General features: G+C 38.4%; 1 protein-coding gene across 3 annotated transcripts in view; it reads right to left on the bottom strand.

Annotated features, from left to right (window-relative positions):
• Grid1 (glutamate ionotropic receptor delta type subunit 1) overlaps positions 1–12491 on the bottom strand; it is a 702171-nt gene that overhangs the window by 101274 nt on the left and 588406 nt on the right. For 2 of the 3 annotated variants that reach the window (XM_078038864.1, XM_078038852.1), the window contains exons 9-12: positions 12123–12224; positions 10406–10603; positions 7102–7426; positions 5778–5916 (exon numbers count right to left, since the gene is read on the bottom strand). In XM_078038864.1, coding sequence (XP_077894990.1) covers positions 5778–5916; positions 7102–7426; positions 10406–10603; positions 12123–12224 — 764 coding nt within the window. The remainder of the gene's footprint in view (positions 1–5777; positions 5917–7101; positions 7427–10405; positions 10604–12122; positions 12225–12491) is intronic. The other variant, XM_078038861.1, reaches the window with a different exon arrangement.

Genomic DNA, 12491 nt, shown 5'->3' with positions numbered 1-12491 from the left:
GACTCGGATGCAAACAGACAAGTCAACTTCTGGCATCTTAACTAGGATAGAAGTTAAAATAGTACTAAGCAGGAGCTGTGGTTGTAGCTCAATGGTAGAGCACTTGCCTAGCATGTAAGAGGCACTGGGTTCTATCCTCAGCACCACATAAAAATAAATAAATAAAGGTATTAGGTCCATATACTAAAAACTATATTAAAAATAGTACTAAGTAGAAGATTCAAAAGAAATGAAAATCATGGTGATGGATTAAAAAAAACTAATGAAAGCAAAACTGAAAGATTCACTTAAAAATAAATAAGTTCACTCAAAAACCATTAGGTGTACCATGTGCAGAATTCTCTATGCTTTGTGAGGTAAGAAGTTATCATCCTTTAATGAAAAAAATGAGACATGAGGTGATTAATTGCTTCTCAATTGACAAGAAAACAACAACAACAAAAGTTTGAGCCCTGACAGGCTAACTTTTAACCTGTACAATTAACTGGCTAACTATAGGGTCATCTGACAGACAATAGGAGCTACTGGGAGGAACTGGGAAGGAAAGCAAATACCCAAGCCTCAAGATGAAAAAGGAAAAAAATAAACATGTACATATACGTATACAAATACAAAAGAAAAACGAAAACATAATAAAATGGTGTTTCCTCCAACAATTTTAAACAAGAACTAAAATGATGGAGATGAAACAGAAATAAAGAAGCACAGTTTTATGCAACATTAAAATGAAGTTTGTATCAATCCAGAAGAGACTATAACTATAATGCTCAAAGCAAATCTAAGAACAGAATTAAATACCATACCCCTGAACAGTCAGTGGGTCAAAGATGAAATACAAAGAAATGTTTTTAAAAGTATCTTGAGACACGTGAAAATGGAAACACAACAGAACAAAAATTATGGGTTGCAGCAATAACAGCTCCAAGAGAGAAGTTAATGGTGAGATAAAAACTAGATCAAGAACAAAGAAAGACCTCTAGTAAAAACCTAAATCTGTAGCTAAAAAACTCCAAGAACTGGAAAAGGAAAAAGAACAAAATGCGTTCCAATTTATCGGAAAGAAGAAAATAGAGATCAGGACAGAAATAAATGAAAGAGGGACTAGGAAATCAATAGAAAAGATCAATGAGACTAAAAAATGGCTTTTTCAAAAAATAAAATTAATAATCCTTTAGCTATACTATGAAAAAAAGAAAAGTCAAATAGATAAAATAAATGAAAATGGAGATAATTGATACCACAGAAGTACAATGGTCATAAGAGATAACTGTGAACAATTATACACCAATAAAATTAATAACCTACAAGAAATGGGTGAATTCCTAGAAAAATGCAACCTACCAATGTGGTTACAATCAATTGATCTTCTACAGAGTTGCCAAAAACATACAGTGGGGCAAATAGCTTTCATTAAAAGGCATGGAACAAACTGGGCATCCAGTTGCAAAAGAAAGAAAATAGAATCTCATCTTACACCATATGTAAAAATTAAATCAAAATGAATAAAAGACGTATCCCTAGACCTAAAACCATAAACCTTCCAAAGGAAAATATAAAGGGTAAGTAAGGTTTTTGGTGTTGGTCTGGGCAATGACTTTTTTTTAGATACGATCCCAAAAGTATAGACAACAAAAGCAAAAATAGACCAAAAAAGAAAAAAATTCCATCAAACTAAAAATCTTCTACTCAGCAAACTGTCTACAGAGTGAATAAACAATCTATGTAAAGGGAGACATATTTATAAATCATATATCTGATAATGCATTAATATCCATAATATATAACTAACAATTCAATAGCAAGAAAATGACCTAATTAAAATTGGGCAAAAGACCTGAATAGACATTTCTCAAAACATATACAAATACCAATAGTTACACAAAAAAATGTTCAATATTACTAGTTATCAGATAAATACAATCAAAACCTCAATATTACTAGTTATCAGATAAATGCAATCAAAACCTCAATATTACTAGTTATCAGATAAATACAATCAAAACCTCAATATTACTAGTTATCAGATAAATACAATCAAAACCTAATAGGTATAAGATGATAGCTCATTGAGCTATCATCTTATACCTATTAGAATGGCTCTTATGAAGAAGCTAAAATACAACAAATGACATCTAGGATATAGAAAAAGGAACACTTGTACACTATGTGTGAGAATGTAAATTGGTACAGCCATTATGTAAAATGTTACAGAGTTTCCTTATAAAGTACATAGAACTACTTATGTTTTAGTTATCTTATTTCTTAGCATATATCCAAATGAAAATAAGTCAATATTTTGAAGATCAATATTTGAAGAGATATTTGCACTCCCATGTTAATGGAAATATTATTCACAATGGCCAAGATATGGAACCAAACTAAGTTTCCATCCATGAATGAATGGATAAAGAAAATGTGATATATATGTAATCACATTAACATATATATGTAGTTATCTATAATCATATGTGTATGAAAGAAGTATATGTGTGTGTTTGTAAAATGTCATTTGTAGCAACGTAGATGAGCCTAGAGGACATTATGCTAAGTCTAACAAACCAGGCATGGAAAAACATGCTATTTGATCTCACTTAAAAGTGGCATCTGAAAGTTGAAGTCATATAAATAGAGAGTAAAATGGTGATTGCCAGCAACTAGGGGCAGGAAGTGGAATAGGCACAGACTTTTCTTTAGGTAGGGTGAATAAGCATGGTGACTATAGCTAATAATACTGTATTTTTACTTGAGATTTGCTAAGACAGTAGATCTTAAAGGTTCTGTAATGATCAATTTGAATTGTCGACTTGACTGGATTAAGAGATATCTAAGATTAAGAGGCTTCTGGGTATGTCAATGAAGGTATATCCAGGAATGATGGGCATGTGGGATAGGGAACTGAAGTGGAGACCCTCCCTAAGTGTGGGCAGTATTGTCCAACAGGTTGGAAGTTTAGAAGGAATAAAATTTGGAAGAACAAGGAAGCAGCAGCCGATGCAAGCTTGATTCTTCTTGAAAGGCTACTGTAACTGAGGATATCAGACTCTTTGCTCCTCCATTCTTCCAAAGCAGACTCTGCCAGTGATTCTCCAGGGAGTTTCCAGAAACTTTTGGGCTCGGACTGGGGTTACACCATTGATCCCTCTTGTTCTGAGGCTTCAGTCTCTTGAACTTTAGAGCTACTGGTTCCTCCAGTTCTCCAGCCTGCAGATGGCCATTGTGGGACTATCCAGCTTCTGATTGTGTAAGCCAATTTAATAAATCCCCTTTTTATATTCATACTTCCTCTTTATTCTGTTCCTTTAGAGAACCCCGACTAATACAGATTTGTACCACATCCATGCACACATACACGCTAAAGGATAAGCATGTAGGCAATAATAATGTTTCTTAGCTTCTTTTTTAGTAATTACTTCATAGTTTCTACATTGGGAATAGCCTTTTCAACAAATGGCATTGGAGTATTTGGGTATCCATAAACAAACAAACAACCAAAAAACACCTTCAATCTAAACCTCAGTTTTTAAACAAAAATTAATTCAGAACTGATTGTATATGGACATGAAAAGTGTAACAAACATTTTTGGGTGGTAGGAAGAGTAGATCTTCAGAGTCTCAGGCCAAAGACTTGACACAAATAGCATGATTTATGAAAGAGTAAATTTCTAAATAGAATCTCATTGAAATTGAATCCTTTTCTTCCTGTGAAAAACCCTATTAAATTGGAAAGGCGTGCTACAGAGTGGGAGAAAATACCTGGAAATCACAAATCTGGCAAAGCGCTACTATCAAAAATGTATAAAGAAATTTTAAAATTCAACAGAAATCATCAAACCAATTAGAAAATAGGAAAACTACAAAAAAATCTATTTCACTGAAGCAAATGAGCATATGAATAGGTATTGAATATCATCAGTCATTAGAAAAATGCTAATTAAAAACAAAATGAGCTTTCACTCCATACCTATCAAAATAGTAAAATGAAAAATAGTGACAACATCAAATGCTGGCAAAGATGCAGAGAAATAAGATAACGACTATATCATTGGCAGAAATGTAAAATGGTACATTCTGGAACGCAGCTTTGTAGTTTCTTATAAAACTCATCAATTAATATACAACCTAGCAATTGAGCTCTTGGGTATTCATTGCATGTAAGTGAAAACATGTTTGCACAAAAACCTGCACACAAACACTCATATCAGCTTTATTCATAATTGCCCCAAACTGCAAACAACCCAGATGTCTTTCAGCGGGTGAGTGGTTTAACAAGCTGTGGTACATGGGATACTACTCATCAATAAAAAGCAATGAACTGTGAATACACACAACAACTTGGATTAATCTCTAAGGAACTATGCTGAGTGAAACATTCACAGCTGAAAGGTATAATTCCATTTATATAAAGTGCGAAATGACAAGGTTTTAGAAATGTAGGAAGACCACTGGTTGCCAGGGGTAAGGGACCTGGTGGGAGAGAAACAAATGGTAAGGAGGTGGGTGTGGTTATCAAAGCACTAAGCAAGTTTCCCTTGGAGTGATGGAACTCTTCAGTGTCTTTACTGTGATAGTGGACACACAAGTTTATACAGAACCAAATACAGGCACACGTGCATGCACACACACAGAGTAAAAGTAAAGCAAAATATGAATGAAATCACTCAAATGTATAGTGTCAATATCTTAGTTATGATCTATAATGTATGCAATATGATGTATAATGTAATACATATAATACAGAATTTTTCAAAATGCTATATTGGGGAAAACTACGTAAAAGATCTTAGGAGACCTCACTGGGTTACTTCTTATGATTCCTTGTGAATATATAATTATCTCAGTAAAAATGTCTATCAAATAAAATATAATATCATATTGGTTATCAAATCATAATCTAGGAATTTGAACTCTTTTAAATAGGCAGTTGGGAGCCATAGAAGCCAGTGAGTATGGGTGACTTGATAAAGCTGCCCATCCAAAGAACCAGTGTGATGACAGCAAGGACAGCATTAAATCACATATGATGGATTCAAGGAGATGCTACAAAAGGCAGGAACTCTGAAAACCACAACAGGGCTCAAGCGAGAGATATTATTGAAGCCAATATTGAACCCAGTAAAATGCAGAAAAGGTCACTTCCTATAGTCATTTGGCAACCACGTATCTAATGCACATTCACTTTCCAAGTTCTTTGTAATTAACACAATATTTGGGAATCTGATCATAAAATAAAATCATTTCCAAGTGTTATTTCAGTATATTAAATTCATTCTTTTATGCCATAGTTTTAACATTTTGTAAGAAAAACGGAGGGAAAATTTAGCCAATTTGAATAATAATTTTGTGAATGTAAGCAAAAATAAGTGTTCTAATTTAAGATGTTTGAATATTTGAAAAATATATTAGACTTGTGATTTTAATTAATTTTAACTAAATGTTGGTAAAATTTTTGATTAAATGAGTTTGCAATCAATGTTTAAATGTCTGAGGAAATTTAATTTGATAATTTTAATGTTTTGATTTATTAGTTTTGTAAGCAGTATTTAAATGTTCAGATATTATTTCATGATTTTATACATTTATGTAAGTGTGCAGAAATAAAATACTAGAAAGAAGCTCTTCTCATGCACTATATATTCTGATCATCCAATTGCCGTTTTGGAATCTGAGTCTACCTCTGCCTCCAGGTTCTCTATGACACAAGGCTACCCTCAACAGAGTTATAAGCTTTTAAGGCATTTCAGAGCGGATGCTCCCAGATTGAGGAAGAACAGACTTACCTTATAGGATTGTCCATCCTGGACACTGTGAGAAAGGCAGCAAGATTGGCTGTGTAGGAGGAGCACACGATGAGGGTGAAGAGCCACCAGCTGCCCATCACGATGCGCATGGCCACGGAGTTCACCGAAGATTCCCCACCTGCAGGAGGCAGGCAGAGTGGATTGGCCAGTGCTTCCACGCTGACTCCCATATCCAGGGAGATGCTCCCCCCTGTGGCCAGGGACACAGACTGGTACTGATGATGCTCTGGGGATCAGGGGAGTGACTGCCAGCTGGGCATTTCCTTTTAGGAAAGGATCCTAGAGCCACCAATCTTAGAAAGGGACAGAGGACCACAAAAGACAGAAAAGTTAGGATTGGCCTCTAGTGATGGGAAGTTTGTCAAAACACCAAGGATAGAATTCTGAACATCAAAATCTTCCAGTTAGAAGATTCTGCCTCACAGTGGAAAGCACTTCCAGGGCTGAAACCTGTGAGGTCCCTTTGCAATTTCAAAGTCACATAGAGCAGACTCTAGGAATTCTGTAAATATAGAATTACTTCCAACCTGGAGGGTTCCCAGCTTTCTTTTAAACCAGAGAAATGAGATATACCATATCACTTTTATTAATATTCAGCCCTCGCTAGATGATTTTTTTTTTCCTAGGATTCTCAGAAATCATTGCATGTAACTTTCAGTAAGAAGCTGCCTCTTTGAGGCCAATTATTTCTCTTTGGTCCCTTAGGTGATAGCAAAAGAAAGCTTCTCCCTGCCTATTCTCCTTATATAACCTTGCAAAGCTTTTGCCATGGTACAAACAGGGCCAAGACTTACATTAAGAACTTTGCAATTTGTCGTTTCCAGTCGAAATTGCAAAATCCTATAACTCACTGCTGGATAGAAGTGCTATCCAGACCTCTCAAAGATCGGAGACTTCATATCTCAAGAATGGCTGGAGTACTGCTTAAATGATTGCAACACAACTGTGATTTTTTTTTTCCATTAAGGCTTCAAATTTAAGCAAGCTTCAGAATTTCATTTGACAGCCTCATGTGCATAGCAATCAATCTAATGTAGGAGGGGGAAAAAGTGCAAAGCAGAACTCCAAAGTTAATTTTATCTAAAGTGGAGAATCAGGACTTGAAGTTGAGTTCCTTCTTGTCATTTCATTTAATTTCTATCTGATATTACTTAGAGGAATTGGGTGCAGCAAGGTATTAGCACTGTCCTAGAGAGCTTAAATAAGATTGCATTTAAAAGGACTGGTGAAATGCATCTCAACAGTTTGCCAATGGATAAGTTCTTCCAGGCCCCTGGAAGACATCAGGAAGCCGAGAAGGTACCTTGCTGGACAAAGGCTCCATAGACGATCCAGATGGCACTGTGCAGGGTGGCAGAAGCGGAAGGTCGAGGCTGGGTAGCACTCTGAGCCCTCACGGCCTGTATCCGGTTCAACACAAATATCAACACACCAACCACAGGAATGGCTGCTGCGATGCAGGCCCACACCGCAAAATCAAATGGTGCAAAAAGGGAGAAGATGCTGATTTTCTCCTCGGGCTTCTTAATCAAAATCCCCACCGAGTAGTCCATGTACCGCTTGCTGAAATCCACAACGCTCTCCCTTTCCGGGGTGATGGTGATGGCAGAGATGGCCAAGTCTGCCCTCTGAAAGGCAAAACAGCTCATCAGAGGGCAATCCTGAGCTCACTGTGGGGTTCCATCCTACATTAAGGTCCATCCTCTGCCCTTGAAGTGGTTCTGTTCAGGGGAAATAGATTTGAGAGCTGACACCCTGGGACTTTGGAGATGGGAAGGAAATTCCAACACTGCATTATCTATTACCTCCTTCACCTCACAAATTTCTGTCCCCAGACTTAAAACTCCTAGGAAGTTTTTCTGGGGAATAGAGCCCATTAAAGCACCCTCATTCTTCTGAGTTGTCATGTTTCTTCACTTTCTTATCATTTCCCTTAGCAAACTTGACCTCTTTTATTTGCTTGTATCTCCTTCTACCTTCTACCCAGAAGACCTTTCTATCTTCTTTTAGACTTGTCTGCATATCCTCCCTACAGCAAGGCCATATGCATACCCCATTTCCCAAACCTCTCCTAACGCCTTTATTCCACCCTGATCTCTTTATTCGGTGAGTTGTACCACTACGTTGAATGTCACAAACTTATCAGTCCCTGATTGTTTTATATACAGACTCTACACCAGAAGGTAAAATCCTCCAAGAACAGAGGTATAAAGTACATATGTCCATCCCCCACCATCCTTACCTCAAGGCCTGCAGCCACATGGGCCGATCCTTACTGGAGTAAAGCCATGTTATGAAGGGTATCTCTGAGCACATCATACTGTGGCTTGAAAATTACCTTCTAAGACTTTTGCTTTCCAAAAAAAAGCCTTCATTTTCAAAATAGACAAGTCTGTATTAAGATGGAACCAAACTAAAGGTGAAGCTGCCTGCTTTGTTGGAAGTTAAGAGCCCATGCCACCAACATGAGTGAATGGCAGGTGACAAGGGGACCTAGAATCCCATTTTGATTGCACAAGCCCTGAAAGGCACAATTGTCATAGTCAGCATCCTAATCTTGGCATCAGTAGAAGCAGGTGTGTTTTGGAAAGACTAGTTATGACCATCAATCCAACCTACATGCTCAAGTCAAGGAAATGTGCATGAGTATTTGTATGTCTTAACATAGGGGCTAGAGGGGAAGATATACTAAGATCCTGAACTGAAATCCAAGAAAAATCTAGAGGGAAAAAATGTTGGAGATAACTATGTGAGAGTATGTCTGGTTCTTGCCTCTCTTATCCAAAACCCCAAATCCAGCAATTTCTTTTAGGACTATGAGAGTTTGGAACATATTTAACAACTGAGAAGGAGGTTTAGGAGAGCAGGGTAGTTTCCAATATGAGAAGGAGAAAAACTAATTTATGAAACAAGGTTTAGAAGAGGCATAAGGAAATCAACTCATATGACATGGGTGGAGGGGTTGATCCTTAACAAGGGAGAGATATCCCCTCCCCAGACAGGAGAGAGAAGATACCTGCAGATGTGCATAGGAAATAGAAGAAGAATTCCATGTCCAGAAGTCTTAATTTCTTTCCCCAATGTTGGAGCAGGGAGTACAATCTTTACTTGTTTTTAGTTGAAAAGGACAGAAAATTATTAGGTAGTTTGAAGAAAAAGGTCCCATTCTCTGAGGGACATAAGCAAGGGATCCAGCAAAAGACAAGCAAGGGGGTAAAGGCCCAGCTGGGTTTGAGATCGCACATACTGAATCTGGACAGATTTGTGATATTCTTCTTCAATTGCATGCAGAAACCTGGATGTCCAAGTCAAGAAGGTAGATAATAAAGTTAATCTGGGATTTGGGTGCAATAAGAAATCAAGAACACAGGGAAGTACAAGGGAGAGTTATCAAAGAGCTTTATATGATCAGCCATGAAGGATACATGAGGCAAGATGGCTGCAATATCAGAAAGGCACAGAAACTTCAGGGAAGGATGTACCTCAAATACTCAGGCCAAGTGAAAAGAAACAGAAGCAAAGGACCATGTATGATATGCCTGTACTTATATGTAATGGTCCCAATGGCAACTTTACAGAGAAAGTGAGTAGACTGAGGTTTGTCTAGGCACAAACTGTAAATAGGTATGAAAGAGTGCAATGGGGTAATGGAAATTCTCTAAAACTAGATTATGGTGGCAGTTACACAACTCAACACATTTAGTAAACATCATTGAATTATACATTTAAAATGGAGAAATTTAAAGTATCTAAATTCTGTCACAATAAATTTGTTTTCAAAAAAGATCAAGAGAAATTGGAGAGATTTGTAGGCTTAGAAATCAAAGATCCTCAACAGAGAAAAGGAAGCAGGGAATGGGGAGAGGGGAGGGGAAAGAGAGGTACTGGGGTATAAATTAGAGCAAGATATATTCATCTCATGCCTTTTATAATTATATCAAAATGGATTCTACTGTCACGTATAACTAAAAAGAACCAATTTTTTTTTTTTTTAAAAAAAGCAAAGATCTTATGTTTTAGAAGTAAAGCTCCCAGTCAGGACAATAAGTTATGGCCACCGTGTTGGAGACAGCAGGTGGTCTATAAGATGCTAACAAGATGCATGGGAATGGGCACTGGAATGAAGCCCAGCAAGTCAAGGGAGGTAAGGAGAAGATGCTGGAGAATGCCATACCACCGACATTTAGCAATGTAGACACATGCACACACTCATTCACACATGAAAACTTACACATTCATGTGCACGTGGTCTATGAGGAATAGGAGGATAAGTACTCACTAACACCCACAGGGAAGAGCTAAGTTTCTACTTCAGCTCAAGTGTAAGGGTGGGTTTCTTGAAGGGTGTGTTACAGAGCAGTTGTATTGTAGTGGATAGAATTCAAAGGAATGAGAGCAAAGGGCGGGAGGGAAAAGAGAGTGCTAGGGAATGAGAAGGCAGAAAGAGGTATAACAGGGAGGGTGGGGAGAAAGAGAAGCTGTCAGTGAGTGAATAATGGCAACTGTTTAGTTCGTCCCAAAGGTCCAACTGTATCATGGGGCAGGTTATGATATTTCCCCAGAGACACTAGAGTGCTGCTCTTCATGGACCTGTTTTGGGGACCTACCTTGCTGATGAGCTCCCCGATCATTCCATTCCAGGAGGTGTTATGGAGCTGGTGACCGTACCTGCCGTCAGGAGCCTGGTAAATCTCATATTTGAAGCCCAGGGCCTTGGCCAATGCATCCAGGACATCTATGGAGAACCCTTTATAGCGCTTGGGCTGTCCAAGGATATTCTCAGCCACCATCACAAAAGGCTCTTCCTGAGGACAATAAGATGAATGTTCTTCAATTAAATAATGGGTCCACTAACATATACTTCCATGGTATTGTTAGAGACACCAATCATAACTTTAGAATGCTAATATTGGGGCTAGGGGTGTAGCTTGGTGATAGAGTACATGCTTAGCATGTAGAAAGCCCTGGGTTCATTCCCAGCACTAATAATGATAATAATAGAATGCTAGTATTTACCAATTTCTATCTAAAGGCTAAACTCCTCTGCCCTATTCTAAAACAGTTTGTGGACGGTCAAGGTACAGTGGATAATCACTCCAATGCGAAGGACAACATGGAGCAGTAGAAATTTAATTGTCCTGTGTATGTCATCTTAGGCTCTGCACAAATCCCCAGCTCCCAGAATAACATAGGGTGTTTCATTCCTTCATTTATAACATTCACGCTGAACCAGGACTCTGTTCTTAGGAAATACCATAATTCTATGGGAGTCACACAAGAAATGTGACAGTTTTCATCCAGGATAAGACATAGCAATAAAGTTCTGTGACATTAGATTGAGAGAAGACAGCATTATATCTATCAGATCATACTAGAAAATAGATGATGAACAGGCCAAGGTCATATGAGTCAAAGTAGGATAGGATTCAAAATTTCCCATCCTGAGTCCAAAGTCATGCTGAGCTTACACCCACATATTGCATGCTGGATCATGTGGGGCAGATGGGCATCTGGAAAACACATCAGCCCCACCCTTTTCTGTCTTGTGTGAGACTAAACAAGAAGGGGCTTTTGGCAAACAGCCCCAAAGAATATAATTTATTAAGTTAGTTTTGTAGAAAAAAAAAATTGGACATAAGGCTTATTTCTGGTGTGCATACAGGGAATGCAGAAAGGCTGCTGCCATAGATTTCTGTCCCCTACTGGGACAGAGGGGAAGATGTGGACCAGGTCTGGCTCAGCTAAAAAGGAACAAGTGTAAAATATCTCCACAGTTCTAAAAAAGCAAAAATAGAAGTTGAAAGGAAGATGATTCTAAGGTCTCTTACAAATGTAAAGTCTCAGATTCCAGGACAACTATATATAAAAAAAAATGCAACTAATGAACCATTTTGATTATAAACCATGTGGGCACATCAGAGGTTTGGGGTGCTAGAAGAATGTCCTCCTCCCAGTATCTTTCTGGGGACTCTGGCTACCAGCAAAGCTCTCCTAAGGAGCAGCAGTAGGTAAAAATCTAGCTTATATCCAAGGACAAGTGTAGCAGCCAGGAGTTCTCCAGAGCCCAGCAGCAGATCTGCAAGAGTGATCATTCTCCAGAGCAACTCAGAGAACTCCTGTAGGGAGTTCAGAAGTCCCAGGGGAGAAGCTCCTACACTATTCCTCCCTTCATCACTCATATAGTTATTTGAGTGACAGCCTTAGGAAACAAAAGGCCACTCCTCAATATGCCCTTCTTCTTCCCAAACCCCACATTAGACAGAGAGCAGCCAGAGACTCAAAAGCCTGGACAGCAGAGCTCCCAGCACATCCCCATGATCCTACCAAGACAGTCACCACTTTGAGAGTCAGTCCTTGGAGACGGCTGCCCATGGGCCTTTCCTGCAGGCTACCGTTCAGGCCCTTTTCCGAGTCCCACGTCGCCAGCTGTGAATGAAAAAGGGGATCATGAGGGATGGAACAGGCACCTAGGCACACCTTAGGAGCTCCTCCCAAACTGGAATATAAATCAGGCAGTAAGAAGACAGCAGCCCTCTGTGCTTCCTAGAGACCCAGAGCCATCTTAAACCATCTATTGAGATGTAACAGAACTCGCGTCTAGACCAAATGGCATATCTAATTTTATTCTGTCCACCCATGGAGGCCATGTCACTGTGTCTCCCTCAAAGTATCCTCTTCTTTCACTATTCCTTT

The sequence above is a fragment of the Ictidomys tridecemlineatus genome, chromosome 1, assembly GCF_052094955.1.
Source record: "Ictidomys tridecemlineatus isolate mIctTri1 chromosome 1, mIctTri1.hap1, whole genome shotgun sequence".
Lineage (NCBI taxonomy): Eukaryota > Metazoa > Chordata > Mammalia > Rodentia > Sciuridae > Ictidomys > Ictidomys tridecemlineatus.
Note: the sequence above shows the minus strand (reverse complement) of the source record. Positions and strands in the feature narration are given on the sequence as shown.